The following is a 16688-nucleotide window of genomic DNA, read 5'->3' on the forward strand; positions in this document are numbered from 1 at the left end:
GTTGTAGAGAAGAGTTAGTAGGATAACATAATTTGTCAATATTGCCCTTAAGCTTCTTTTTTTCTTGGTTAAAACGTGATAAAAGGATAGTGATTTGAAGAATCGAGGAATGTATCTTTTCAGCTTTTAAACGTTGAGATACAAAAGTTATTTATTTGATATGAAATATATAAATAAATAATAATAATAATATTTTATTGTTTTATTTATTATTATTATTTTATTATTTTTTTAATTCATTTAAAGCTTGTACTGTTTAAGACTAATAAATTATTTTTTCTTACGCAAAATTTTTACTCGATTCATGAAATCTTTGTTGGTTATTAAATCTATTGCGATACTTTATTTATGATAATACGTCATATTTCTACACGACACATTCTTGAATGGAAATGAATATACATTTAATATATAAAATTCATGATAAAAAATTACATGATTGAATATTTCTTAAACGATTGATTTTAAGATGAATTAAGCATATCGCAATAAAAGATTGTCGATAATATATTATATATCAGTAACATAATAAAAATGTAAAACATGGTTATAATAAAATTAACGCGTCATTAATAATACACCAATCAAGAGAAGAATTTAAAAGAAAAATTTTACTATCAATCATTTTAACTACTTTCGATTCTATGATTGAAATGAAAATTGTTGCCGAAATAAGATGGCTTTTAAATTTTTCATGTAGTTTATTATTTGGTGAGATATTCCATCAAAAATTTGAATATAAATATTCATTTAAGAAATCAAAAGAAATTTCTTTTGAAAAATTTTTAACTGAAGAATTTTACAAGATAATGAAGATTCTCATAAATTTAGTTTTTATTAAAAAAACTATGGATTTCTATAAAAATTCAAACTGAAAGTAATAAAAAAAACATTAGAGTAATTCTATGGATAAAAATATTGAAAATTATAATCTATAATTGTCACTTTGAAAGATAAATGATGATAATGAAAAATTCAATTCAACTCAACTCAAAGTTTTTATTAAACATAGAACCAATCGAATGAAATTCAATTTAAATAAATTTCCAATTCATCCCTTCGTCTCTATTTCAAGAAGAAATATCAAAGCTTTCAAAATATTAAATTATCGATAACTAAAGAAAATCTATATATATAAATATTAACAATTGTATTCACATAGAAATATTATCTCCTAAAGTATTACACTCTTATATAACTATATGATACAATATTTTTCTGATATAATAAAATTTATATATATTTCATGATTTGAGTATTTTTGTTCTAAATATTTCATCTTATAAAAAAGAGCATTACATTACATTTCCTATTTTTTTATATGCAAATGGTCAACGAAAGAGTATAACAATCAAAGAAAGAGAATAGAAAGTGAATAAAATGATGGTTTCTAGTTTACCTTATAAAACGCAATCCATTGCGTCTGGTCGTGGCTCCGCTCCAGCCTGGGTATATGTTCTCTCAAAGCGCCCTCATCAACGATAGTCGTCTGAAAGCAAAATCGAAAAAAACGCTTTTAACCGTCGGACAAGAGAAACGATTCTTACAAATGTGTCTTCGAAAATCGTGCTCGAGAAGAAACGATTTCTTTTATTCTCGTCGAGGATATCGAAACGAGATGTGAGTGACCAATAGAAGTACGAGAAATAATGTATGGAATCGAGCAAACAATAATCGCGTTTGACGATGGAAAGGGGCACACTGAAGGCGATTGCTCAATCCTTTCACCGTGAAAGACACGTGTGCATGCTTAAGTACATGGAGACCATGTACTTCATTGTCCATTGGCGTATTAATGTTTCTATCGTAATTAATTTGGATCATAAATTGGGGATGTTAATGCATTCTTCGCATCTAAACGAATAGAAATATCTTGATAATATCGTATTGGCCATTATATGCGAATTATTGTAAATCAATTATTTTTATTGATGTTTAACTGTGTGAAAATTTATTCTCTTTTATTATATTGTTTTTTTTTAATAAAATTTTATCACCAATAATTGACAATAAAATAGATCGTTTAAACTTTATTATTATTTAATTTATTCATTCATTTCGATTAGATTAAATTTTATTATTCAATTATCAATAAATAAAAAAAATTAAAAATTAAATCAGAAAGGAAGAAATAAATAATTATCTATAATTTTTTCTAACTAAGAAAATATAATTAAAAATATATATATAACAAAATCCAAATATATTATAATAAAATCAATATAAGAATCAAATTGATCTTGCTCACCTTGACGCAGCTCAAAGGTAACTGCGAGTTGATCGAGCCCTCGGCGACAGAACTGTGCACAAGTAACGCTTGAGAAACGTTCGCTCGTCCCTGCAAAACGACAATCATCCCCTTCGTGTGTCATTATCCAATTTACTCTTGCCCCAACATCTTGCCATAACTCTTGCAAAAAGGGGCGTACGTAACGTAAAATATACAACAAAATTCCCCCTTACCTGGACGAGTTTCAGAACCCTGTCGAGAAATTCCAGGCATTCGGGAGCGTGCCCTCGAACCAGAAGGGTGAATCCATTCTTGGCAACGTCGGAGCTGGAATCAGAAGAAGAGGAAGAAATATAATGGAAATATAAAGAAATATAACCGTGTCGCGGTGAGATGAATTATCGAGGCATTCCGTGCATACGCGTGAGTCATCGTGATACAACGGTAGCTTGACAAGATCTCCCACGTGAGGCGGCGTGTCGTCGCGATTTCTCCTTCGAGAGTCATGCTCCGAGAGTGAAACGAGTCATTCGTCGTGTCGACACGTTCGCGCGCCGATTATAACCGCCTCGAGGATACGACCTGATCCGACCGCGGGACGCTTGATCGTTTCACTTTGACCTTCGAGCCGGGTAATTGAATAATTTATATCTCTTTTCGAGTGTTTCTTCCTTACTTGACGCGTCGCGGTCTATTTACGGTGTACGTGATTATGATAATTGTGTGTGTGTGTGTGTGTGTGTGTGTGTGTGTGAAAAATGAGGATTTAAAAATCAATTGGAGTAAGTCGATAAGTATTAAAAATTTTTTAAATTTTTAAAAGTAAAAATCTTCAATGATTATTTGGAATAAAAATGTTTGATTTTTAAGACTCTCAAGTATATTGATGTATTGTAAACTATTATGAATTGTGCATATAACTTATTTAATCTTGCTTCAAGTTGTAATGGATTAAGTTAAATATTCCTTTAATTCAGCCTCATTGTCATCCAACTAATTATTTTGTAACTCAAAGATAGAATAAATGAAACATTCTTCTAAACTTAATCTAACTTAAACTTAATTAATAATTCCATTCTTCGTTATTTGATTAGCTATTTAACTATATATTTTAAAAGTTTGAATGAGTATATAATACGTTTCAATTAAAAATCCCTCTTCGATTAAAGAACTACTTGAATCACCCTAACTTTCCATTCTAAAATTCTAATTACTCCTTAAAATCCTAAAAAAAAAAATTTTATTTGGTTGAGATATTCCATCAAAAATTTGAATATAAATATTCACTTAAGAAATCAAAAGAAATTTCTTTTGAAAAATTTTTAACTGAAGAATTTTACAAGATAATGAAGATTCTAGTAGAAAACAAACATTTCCTATGCACACTTTTCGACATCTTCCCACGAAAGTAAATTTAGAGCAGGCCTATAATTAACCCGTTCCCCCGCGATTTTTATCCCTATCGTATACGCATGCGTACTTGAGAAGGGAGCAACGTTTCACTCGAGGATTATATTAGAGTATCGAATGAAGGAAAAGCGTGTCACGATCCTGCATTAAGCTGTGACACGTGGGTGGTTCGCGTAAGTACGTAGCGTTTCTCACGCGGCTCCAGTGGCCTCCCCCCTCCCCCCTCCCTCGTTCCTCGACCCCTTTTCGCGCAATCGTGCATCCACTTCGAACCGGCCTTCACAATACCGTTCTTTGTACGCAGTGGCCGCTTTAATCCGCCTCGAATCGCGCCCCTATTCTCTTCAAACGAAAATCGTTCAAGACGATCTATCTTTATTCCATTCTCCTTGATAGAGGGAACGAGCCAGAGGAAAAATTGACTCGGCCAGACGGTATTCAGAACGCCATTGTTGCATTCAGATTAGTCAGACGATAATTAATTCCTTTTTTTTTTTTTCGAGCATAGAGTTTGATAGAAACGAAATTTATAAATTGATCTTTCACGTTAGAAACGAAAAAGGTTTCGCGTTGTGGGATCTTGAAATGTGTGTATATATATGTATATAATATATGTATAATATAATATATAATATATGTATATAAGCTTCGATGTATTTGCTTTTTTGCAAAAGCTGGACGAAGATTATAATATCATAATAAGAAAGATATCGATACATCTTTTTTGCATATTGGAAAAATGGAAAAGTCAAAAGGAGACTTCCAATCTCGTCAAATTTCGCTTTTGTCTTCTCTGACCGCTCGAATCGATTTGCAGTTTTACTCAGCTGTTTCTAACCAGCAATATCTAAACGTGGATACGTTTAGAATGCATGAGTTTCTTTCACGCGGGCAATGGCAGACAGTTACAATCGAATTGTAAATCCACGCGTGTCATCCATGACTCGTTTCGGCCGACGGACGGTCTTAGGGGTTAATTGAGAGCGACTCCTATAAGCGCGGCGCAACGCTTTCTATGGAAAGCGCAGCGAGGAATGCGTAAATGCGTTTCTTCGATGTTCAATCTTTTCTCGTATCGGTCCGGGAGATGGAATGCGTTAAATTCCTCCTTACTTCCGCGGTTTCCCCAAGGAGGATTCCTTCCACTCGAAAGGGTAGTTACGCCTGTTGGACAGTTGACATTTGTTTGCGGTGGGCCCGAGTTATGGATCGTAAAACGTTGTTCGAGGCAGATAGAGCTACCTTGATCCGTCTTACGAGGTATCGATCGAAGGCTGACGTCTTCGCGTCCCTTTTTATAGGAAACGTAAATTTTAGCTGAAATTACGGTTTTCTCGGCGAGCGAGCACGCGAATAAAATTGCCTTTTAACTGACGTGTATATTACCCCGCGCCGGTATTCTATCGTCCCATCCACCTTGACACTATTACTTATACCATCCAATTAGACTCTCTCGGTGTCCCTTCGCGCGATCACGAATGTGGCCGGGGAAAAATCGGCCGGCTTATCGAATCGATCGACGGCCCGGGGAAACGCGTGACTAACTGTTCCGTGACGCTGTGAACGTATCATTACCGTGCATGAAAACGGCTCGTAAATTCAATAAATACGGATACGAAGCGGCGGAACAAGATGAAGCGGATCTGCTACGATAGCCATCGGACCAGTCCTCTTCGCTTTCCATCTCTTCGGTGAATCTTCCAGGAATCTTGAGAAACTGTATTTTTATTACTATTTTCTTCGACTTATTATTCGAAAGTTGGTTAGATTTAATGTTTGCTGAGTGGTTTACATCTCAATGAAACATCGTACATAGAGGTTATGAAATTATTGAGATTATTGATATAACCTCTTGTTTGTTTCGATCTATTTTAATCTGTTCAAACTATTTAATTTTATCACCTAGCTTTATGAGTTTAATTTTTATAAAAAGAAGTGTTAATTGCAAGATGTTTCAATTTTTATTAAGTTTATTAATATAGTTATTTTATTTATAGACCATATAGAGAATTTATCCAAGATTATTTTAAAGATGTTAACAAATGATCGAAAGAAGAGAAAGAAATGTACGAATATGATTAAATTAAATTCAAAAATATTTAAAACAGGTATGTATCATCTCATGATATTCGTAATTTGGTATTGTTTATTATTATATTATATATATATTATTATATTTTATTATATTTATTATATTATATTTATTTATATTATATTTTATTATTATATTAATATATTATATATTATTATACATCTTAGACATCTTATCATCACATAGAACACAACAGATTTCCTTCGACATTTCCTACGAATCTTCTGATTAATATGTACTATAGGAACAATTGAAGGAAGTACGACACCTGTTATACAGATGCATATTTCTCAGATTGACGAAACGGAAATGAAACTTATAATTACTATGGAATGTATAATGTAAACAGGTCATCTTCCAGAGAAATTTGCCATCGACGATAGGACAATGGGTTTATTAGCATGGAAAGAAATACTGCCATGAATTATTATTGAATAGTTTTGTTGGAATTATCATCATTTATTCTACTTTAATCTATTTTTTTTTTTTTTCTATTTTTCCACACATGAAGAAAAATTATAGAAAGTGAAAGTAAAATTCAATCAACGATTACTGACACTAATATTTCAATGAATATGAGTCGACTAATATTTCAATGAATATGAGTGAATATGAATCCATGGTATATATTATAAATGGTTCTTTGAGATGGAGAAATTATAAGTTGTTAAACAGCCATCAAATATCCGTTCAATATTTTAATAACGTATGATAACTGTTTAAATTAAATTATTAAAAGTCTACACATTAAATTTAAATCCAATATATGTTTCAGTGAAGGTAAAATATTCCATTAGTAAATGATGCTGCGCACTTCGATATTAATTTCACTTCCATATATGCAGTACATGGACTTCCATTAACCACGATTATGGTCTTGACCAAGGTAACGATAAAAATTATGAATAATTTATTAGTATAAATTTATTAACAAAGTAAAAAATAAATCTTTTCTAGTATTTTCTATTTTCTTCTAAGTAAAAATTCGATATTTGACTCTATATTTTCTTTATTAAATTAACACGTGCGTATATATACAAGGTATTATTATATTTGATCACAAAAGTTACAAAAGTCGATTAAGATTTATTTATTTAATAAATTATTGAAGATTGAAATTTATGAAAACAATCTTGCAATCACTTTATAGTAGCAATAATCATCCCAATTTTCCAACAAATGTAATAAAATCTAGAATATTTAACTGCTGATGTATATCTGATTATTAATTGTATTATTAATTGTTATAAAGTAACTCTTATCCAATTCTGCTTTAATTGATCACCATAAAGAGAGATGTTTGTAATAATTATTATTACAACTGTATGTATGTTAATTTAAATATTCCATTTTTTTTTTTATTTTTTTATTATTTTATACACAAGTAAAAAATATTATACGTAGAGAAAGCGTACGGTATATTTTATTATTGTTAAGATTTTCAGTTACATGATTTTATGACACGGTCAATACAATTGCTATTATGTAAGAAAGGACTAGGATTTCTGCCATCTGGATGCCAATACTCGGATGGTACGTGACTTAGGCATCATTTTCGAATTAGACAATGCAGCGTAGTCTTTTGGTATTTTTTCCTATTTCAATAGCAAAAATCCTGTCGTAAATCTCAAAGTTCCTAGAAGGTCGAATGCTGTTGCTGAATGACCTCGCGTTCAACTCGTACATCCTTTACAACGAAAGACCTCTATCCCTTCAGGAATTGAATATACCGAGAGTGTAATGGAGGAAGAGACACGTGATTTAAAAAAAAAACCTTACAGTTTAAGAAATGAAATCATAATTTTGTATCAAAACAAGCACACATTATCATATTTTATAACTCATTACAGTTCTAATTTATATAATTACTTGGAACATAAAAATTTATTAGATATATTGCAAACTACTCTTTATATCCTATAAGATGACCTTTCGAGAACTTTTTTTTTAAATTCAATTAAATTTAAACGATTATAAGATTGTTCAAAACTTATTTTTTATTATATATTATATAATTTATTTTATACATATATAAATATTAAGTTTTTAATTTTCCCTAAATTTTATCTATAACTCGATTATGCTTTATTGAAGTCCTGTGTTTCTTTCTTGCATCTATATACATTTTTAGTTCAATTCATAAAAAAAAAAGAAAATACATGTTCATCTATAAGAATACTTTACAGTTCCATCACATATCAAGCGCAGTTCAAGTTTGATAAGAATATGTACAACAATGTTGTTGGACTTCTCAATTACAACTAATTTAAAATTCTGATAAGAGTAGCTTCATTAACACGATAATTGTCAAGCGAAACATTCCATGAAGTTCTTAATACATCTGCAACGGTGGATCAGCATACAGATCTCCCCATTGAAATTGCAAACTACTTGATAACTATTTAGATGCGGAACTTCGAGCAACGACCGCTTCGTAGTCCACCCGTATAAATTCTACACGCAATTTCACTTAACTGCACATGCAAAATTTACAGATATCTATGCATGTAACTATTCAGAAAACTTCACGAAGTATCAATTATTTCTAACGATCAGAAAATAAGACAGCATTTTACGAACTTAACTATTTTGTTGTACGAATATTAACTATCACTTTCGTTATAAGATACGATACAAATATAGAATGATTTTCCTTTATTTCACTGAAATTGTAAAATCAAATAAATTATCGAGTGGAATCTTATAAAAAGAATGATTAATAAAGTACTTTCGATCAATAAAAAATAATTTGTTTAATCTCAAATCTACAAATAATCAGATATAATTAATTGGAAAATATAAAATAAAATTAAATTAAAATATAAATGTAAATCGAACACGATTCAAATTTATTTCCTAACATAAGGGGACATATTTTTGCGAAGTTGTTGAGAGATGATAATTTTTATTTACCATATAGAAAAATTTATGACGAAAATTTTCAATTCAATTACATTTCAATATATTTGTATGAGAATACAATAAATTATGTTATATTAAATTATACAATGGTAAAATATTAAAAATTAAATTTGATATATATGAAAAAAGTTTAATATGTTATACGTTTGTTTGTCGTTTAAAAACTTTCGAATGATAAACTCTGGGATCACGAAATCATCTCATTACGCTTGATATTAATTTTTTTTAACGAAATATTATTATAAAAGGAAGAGAAAATGAGAATCTAAATTCTATACGTAGAACAATAAAGTTTCAATATACAGATTTTCATCAAACTTTATATAATTCATTAAAATTAAAATTATTTCATCTTATTAAAAATATATTTTTATGTAACAACGAAGATAAAGAAAATCGAGATAGAAAAAAAATCTCCATATCTCGGAATCTCAAGTAACACAATAGAATTAATCCTTAATCCTCCAAAAAAACAAAACAAAAAGAGAAAAAAATAAATCGAAATAACCAAAGAAGAAATAACTCGCGATTCAATAGAAAAGAACAAAGAGTATAGGATGAAAAGGTAGGGAACGGTAGAAAAAGAGAGGCTCGAGTGGAAGATACGATCTCGGAAGTGGGTCGACAAACTATAGTTCCAGATCATGGTCCCGCGGGGAAAAGCGAGATAGCAACGAGGGACGTTTCGCCGGACCCGTTACCATCGAGCACGAAGGGTGGTTAAGAGACGCGGGAGGGACGATCGAGAGGGGGGGTATGATTAAAAGGATTGATGCGCGTCCATAACTCATGCAGAAAATGCGGTCAGGTGCACAACTGGATCGGCCACGATCCTATCGTCTTGCAATCTTAGCGAATGTCGTGACTCCCTATCGTGGAGCGATATGCGACGAGGTGGCAAATGCATGGATAGATTTGCACTGCTTCGGTTGTTGGGATGCGAGTCAATTGTATTGAGAGTAGCGACATCTGTATCTACCGACTTGCGCATGCGTCGACTGTCGCGCTTTCGTATAATCGAGGATCTTGTAACGAAGAAAGGGAAGATCCATTTGTAAGAAGTTAAAGTTTAAATTTAAGAAAACGATGGAGAAATTAAACAAACACGAATAAAAGGAAAATAATCTTTACAGGTAAACTATTGTATTATAGGTAATATAGGTATTTATAGGTAATATAATATAATATGTTAATATATTTATAGAATATCTAAAGATCAAAATAAACGCAAAATTATTAAATTAGATCTATTTATTAACGCAATTAGATAAAGATGAAACTTTTCTATTCTCATTCTATCTGTTTCGTCTAATGCAAACTTCAAGTTTATAACTTGACTTAACTTTTATTATTTGTTTCAGTTTCTTTAAAATCAACCATTCAAAAGTATCTCATAAATTATATATATTAACACCTTATATATTGTATTTTAGATTTTTTGCATCTTTTTACAGATCATATACATTTTATATATTTAAATTATTTAATGAAAATTTACGATGTATTTATAAAATACATAAGAGATTGTAATCAAGAAATCGTATCATTTTTTGTAAATTATTTCCTATTTTATTCAATAAAAATCTTTCGCTGTTGTATTCTATAAGCGATATAAAAGTCCACAACTTTCACCATTTCACCCTCTATACACGCAAGAAATATAATTTCTTATTCATACAAGCATACCATGATTTTTTTTATTTTTTCGTCTAGAGGATCTAAAAAAAGATCTTTAAAAGTGAAAATTGAGCAGATAAATCGCGACAACCGGTAATTAACGAGAGACGATTTCCTATCACTACGATTTCGATACGGTAAATGGAATCTTTGCTATTTAATAGACGCAATGCTTTCTTTACACAAGGATTGAGTATTATAATTAAGACCAATTAATAGAAAATAGAGCTGTGCTATAATTTCATGTTATTTTAAATTACTAATTAAGTATGAATCATTGCAATATATCGGATACAAATATCGAATACAAATGAATTAAGATCAAAGATTATACAAAAATGTACAAATTATTCTATCAAAAATCAAATGTTATTTCTTTTTTTTTTTTTTTTTTTAAATATCGATTGATAAACATGAATTTCTCAAATGTTTGTATTTTTACATGCCATATCTCAGTATATAAGTTATCATACAAGTTATATGGAATATAATTTACGCGAATTTAAATCTTTCACTGTGGAATGGAAAATGTGGGACAAATTTTCTCAGTAACGTGATAACTATCTATTAAAAATATTTAATGTTTTTCATCGATACATCTACGTTTTATTATTGATTAATTGTTGAAAGTGTCTTTCTATTAGTATTGAGAACTTGAAGTATCTTATGCAATGGACAACTGTATGAATATCTTATTAGAATCGACAGGAGCTTAAATATGTATACAATTGTAAGACAGCTTTCTATGATTTATCATTCCTGTGATTATTAATCATGTTCACTGTAAAGTTTAACTAATTTTGTTAAAACGAGAGAGATGTTCTTCTTAATATATTTTATAAATATCCACGGAAGCAAAATTTCAACAGTCACATTAATCAAATTATAAGTATGCCGATTTGTGGAACAAACTTGTAATTATAATATTGAAACGTTGAAACATATCTTGGATAGAGTATATTATAATACATTAATCCAAGATTGGATTTGTGATTTTTATAATATAAAATCGTTTCTCCAATAATTAACGTGATTTTTATTTACTAAAATAAATATATCAATGTTTTTATACAAAAATCATTAAAAATTTTTTATCAACTTTAATATTTCTTTTCGACACGTTAAAAAATATTTAATTATTGTTAAAAAGTTTGTCTACCTCAATTTCCAAATTAATTCTTTGATTCTTTAAACTTAAATTTCTGCAGCTAAAAAAGAATACGTATCTATAATTTTTGATCGAAACTTTAAACTTGCTTTAAAGTATCCAATTATTACTTTCGATCTTTTCTTAATATACAAATGCTGAATAATAACCTGACTAATTATAATTTAAACACGATACAATTTTATTTAAATTTAGAAAAACGTTCCTATAAATACAAAGACAAAAATATAATTTAATTTCCACACACACACAAAAAAAAAAAGAAAAAATACATAGAAAACGAAAATTCACAGATAATTATTATTTTGCTTCGATCGATAAATAATCCTCAGTTGATAGACTGCCTCTATATCAACGTCGGTTTTGCGCTTTCCCACTGTGAGTGCCGGCAGAAAATAAAAAAAATAAGAAAAAAGAAAAAGCGACAAACGAGGAAAAACGCTAATGAATCCCGCGTAACCGGTACGCTGATTTATGGTGATCGTGTTCCGCTCATGGGGTCATTATGACACTGTTAGCTTTCGTCGGCGGATTCCAATGGCACGATAGTACACACTCGCCGCTTTCCTCCTCGCTACTGAAAGATATCGACGATAATGGACACGCACGCGTAACGATCAGAAACTTTCGCAACCCTGACGACCTTCCGCGTGCCCGATTGGGGGATGCGCCAGGTGAAAACGCTCTGCGGCGTTCGATTGTCTCGGATAATCGTGGGAAACGATTGGACGGAGGGTCTATTAATTTGCATTCTGGATTGTTTCGTATAAATAAGTACGCGAAAGTGAGTGATATTTAATCGATGTTTACGCGTATGTAAGAAATTTTAGGGGGATGAAAAATGTATTTATATGTAATGTAATTGTTTGTGATGTGTTGCATGTATGAATATTTTTATTGGAAATATTAATTGTTATGATTGTTAGATGGAACAGATTTATGTTTGTGAAAAGTATGAATTGTTTATGATTTAATAAATTAATCGATATTATTGTTTTTTTTTAATTTTTATCTCTGGAATTCTTCAAAATAGTAATATTTATGTTTCATTCTTTTATTTATTGTCACATAAATTTGAAATCACGTATCCATAATGATTTATTGAATCGATTTTATTTTTCTAACAAGGAAAAATTTATAGTAAAAATATCGTTGAAGTGAATTTGATATTAAATTTTAAGATGCTTCGAATAAAATTATCTGTAAATTAAATTTGTAAAACATAATTTCTTTTCTGGTAAGAAATACTCTCATGCTAAAATATAAATACTTTTATATTAAAATATTTTTCATTTTCCAAAATAAACACTAATATCTTAATGGAATACCGCCCTTAAAGAAACTTCTTACGAGAAATCTTTCGCTTCGAATGTTATTTATATACATTTACAAAACATGTATACGCGATGATGTGAATATCTGATATTTGAAATTTTGCAGAGGAGTCATGAGAAGCCGTTGCTGCGAGACTTTAATTGCATATACTTTCATATATATATATATATATGTTCATGACGCATGTTATTAAACGTCTAGCCACATTCAACCACGGAATTCCGTTGCGATGATTGTCTCATGGTTCAGACCCTAAGTTTTCCGCGTAATTCTATTTATGGATGAAATAAGTTTTGCGTATTTTTCAAAAATTTTCTCGACGCCATGCAAAATTAATTTTTCCTCTTTCATCAATTCATCGAAATTACAATTATCGTCATTCTCAAATTATTTTATCACTGTATCGATGGAAAAATTAATATAATATCAGTAATAATACTAGTTATTTATAGTATCCATTTATCTTTATTCATTCATTATTAACTTTTATAATTTTTTTATAATTTTTTTTTACGAATTTAATTTCTTACATATAGCCTGGAATGTTAATTTTAATCATTAACTGAATAATTTAAAAAGATATATATGAAATAACTTTTAAAAACGCAACAATAACGATAAAATTAAAATTCATCAATAATTATTTTCGCTTATCTTTCCATTTAATTTTATAGATATGATATTGAATTATATCAGAATTCTTGATAGATTATTATAATTTCGTGAAAAAAATATCATCAATTCATCAATAATTATTTTCACCATCTTCCCATTTAATTTTATAGATATGATATTGAATCATATCAGAATTCTTGATCACTATAATTTCGTGAGAAAAGAAAAAATATCATTAACATTTCTTTTATAAAAATTGAGATTATAAAGAAAAGATAATATCCTCCAAAATTCTTTACACATATTTTAAAATATTCCAAAGAAAAGAAACGTATACTCATTCTAAACAAAAATAACAAAAATCTGATTGCAATAAAGAAAATTAAATCGTACCTGCTCTGAGAAATAATCTCAATTAAATCCTACATCGACTCAATTAAACCCGTTTAAACTTGCTAATTAACTTATTCCAAAATACAAAATTTTATACAAAGCAGAATATATATATATATATATATATATATATAAAATGCACAGCATCCAGATATCACCTACCAAAAAAATCAAAAACTCGATCCCAAAAAAATTCAACGATCACATCTCGAGTAACAAGCCGTTCGCTTCACGAATTTCCCCGTTTCTTAGCGATGGAAAGATGGAAAAAGAGGGACGCCCCTCCCGAGAAGAGGATGGATTCCCCCGAGCGGAATACCATCTCCTCATCTTCCCTCCGCGCGAGAGCAAAAGCACGGTTGCACCATAAAGCCGCACGATCGACGATACCGCAATAGGCTGCCGTGGCTATCGTACGTGATATGTTTTACGAGCCGGCCAGCATGCGAACGCGGCCAAACAAGCGGGCAAATCCTCCCCCCCACTCCCTCCTCGCGCCCGCATCCTTTACGATCGCCTTTCGACTCCTCCGGCCCGCTGACAATCGAAGCTAGATAGAAGAGAGGTTCTTAATCGCGATCGACTGAGGGGGAGGGAGGAAAGAAGAAAAAGGAGGAAAAAGAAGAAAAAGCACGAGCTGCCGGGGGAGAGAGCTCGTGCTCGTTTGCCGGCCTGGTACTAAATAATTCATCGGGCTGCTTTTGGAACGGAGGGGTGGGGATCACCATTTTTTATAATTATCAATTTTTTAGATAAGAATTCGATCAAATTAATTTTATAATTTGTAACATTATTATATATACGTATACGTATAAGAATAAACTAGCTTTATATAATAACATATTAATATTTAATTATAATTGTATTTGTTGCTCGTTTAAACGTTGCATCCATCGAGTGGACGGATCGAATCGTGTTTCTGGAATTTTCCCGCCCGCGGTTTATTAACGGTGGACGATCGGTGGTACGTGCAATATTCATTTATTTGCCGCGCGCAGGATTGTTGAACAGAAGGGAGAGAAATGTTAAAAAAATTCTTTCGAGTTCAGCAATAATTTTTTATGATAAAAATAATTAAGATAGGCTTTTCTTCAATTTAATCGAAGAAAATTGAATTTGATTAAATTTCTTTTTGTAACAATTGTACGTGCCAAGTATTTTATCAAGTTTAATTAGTTCGGTGTATATATAAACACAAGTGATTAATTCTTGATGAGTTTATATGTTTTAATAAACACATCACCATTTTTTATAATTATTAGTTTTTTAGATAAGAATTCGATCAAATTAATTTTATAATTTGTAACATTATTATATATACGTATACGTATAAGAATAAACTAGCTTTATATAATAACATATTAATATTTAATTATAATTGTATCAGATCTGCATATCAAATTGTTATATTCTTAGCTCAGAAACGGTATGAAACAAACATTCCCAATTGACGACATGAAAGAAAGAATATTTGTGTACGTTACGTCCTGTTATGCTGAATAGTAGTGAATTGATTCTAGGTAAGAATATATTTCTAGAAATAAGGAATCGATTTATCGTGTATACATGATATAATTGAAAGTAAATTTATTGAAATACGTTGACTGTTGTGTTATCGATTCATTACTAATGATATCGAGAAATAATTCAACCGAAGAATTTTTCATCATTAAATTAAAATACAAATATATTAATAATTTATTAATTTTAGAAAAGAATCTATCCACAAAAATTTTTCTCCAATTTTCAAAGCTGCAATCATCAAAGGAAATATATGAAAAAAAAAAAAAAAAAAAAAAAAAAAGAAAAAAATCAAAGATATCGACCAATCAAAGATGCATGGAATACTCGATCAGGAAATTGCTATTGGAGGCGCTCCGATATCGGGTAGAATTGGCAAAGATCCCGACGATCGATCGGCGGGCACCGGCGGCACGGCAAGGATAGCAATAAAATAAATTGGCTTTATGCCCGATTCTTATCAATGAAATATGCACTTTCTCCGAACAATAGACATATTATGTAATGTGAAATATATTCAGTTTCCTCGTGTTGCACGCTTTCCTCGATACACCACCGATAATGGACGATCGTTATTCAAAATTCTATTCCCCCCGACGCGTTAAGTGGCGAATGATTTACCGCCTTTCCAGGTACCACCGGTGCCTTTTATTCGCCTACGTGGGCAACAACACAGCCGTGAACAACCGTTTTAACGCTTATACTTATACGATACGATCGAAAAATTGGAAAGAATTTCGCCTGGAGAGAAAGGGCGACACCTGTTTTCCATTTCTATTATTTACGGCCTCACGGTTACTTATTACCGACGAACTATGGGAGACACAACCTCGGCCGTCGTTCGTCAACTTAATTACAGGCGATTAGCGGATACCGATGCGTACACAGTGTGAAATCGCGGGATAATAACTCGTGGATTTTCAAAGAGAGAAGAATGGAGAACGCCGCCGCGTGTACGCGAGAAACGTGGAAATTAATTTCTTTGAATAGAGCCTGGGTAGTTTCACCTTTCGGAATTTATGCAAACAACGCGGGTTGACGGTATGCACGGTCATTGTCCAGGACGTGGAGGTGGAAATATTAATGACATTGAAGTCAGAACCGCGACAAACTGAGGCTTTCTAACGATCGAACAGAATTTTAATTTCATTGGTTAATCGTTAATCGTAAGTCAAATGGTAATCCTAGTGAACCATTTATTTGTAATGAAATATTCATATTAATTCGAAAAAAAGAAAAAAAAGAGAGAAAAAATAAGAAGAAAATAAATTTTTGACAAAATGAAATTTAAAATGTATATTTCTTTGTGCACATGCGTATCTTTA

General features: G+C 30.8%; 1 protein-coding gene across 5 annotated transcripts in view; it reads right to left on the bottom strand.

Moving 5' to 3' along the window:
- LOC122716853 (puratrophin-1-like) overlaps positions 1–16688 on the bottom strand; it is a 431619-nt gene that overhangs the window by 141342 nt on the left and 273589 nt on the right. For all 5 annotated transcript variants that reach the window (XR_006347106.1, XM_043940302.1, XM_043940303.1 and 2 more), the window contains 3 exons: positions 2464–2557; positions 2249–2338; positions 1400–1489 (listed from right to left, as the gene is read on the bottom strand). Coding sequence is in view for 4 of the 5 variants with exons in the window: in XM_043940302.1 (XP_043796237.1) it covers positions 1400–1489; positions 2249–2338; positions 2464–2557 (274 nt within the window). In the remaining variant the exon portion in view is untranslated. The remainder of the gene's footprint in view (positions 1–1399; positions 1490–2248; positions 2339–2463; positions 2558–16688) is intronic.

Source organism: Apis laboriosa, unplaced genomic scaffold (assembly GCF_014066325.1).
Source record: "Apis laboriosa isolate Shangri-la unplaced genomic scaffold, ASM1406632v1 scaffold49_cov149, whole genome shotgun sequence".
In the NCBI taxonomy this organism is placed as follows: domain Eukaryota; kingdom Metazoa; phylum Arthropoda; class Insecta; order Hymenoptera; family Apidae; genus Apis; species Apis laboriosa.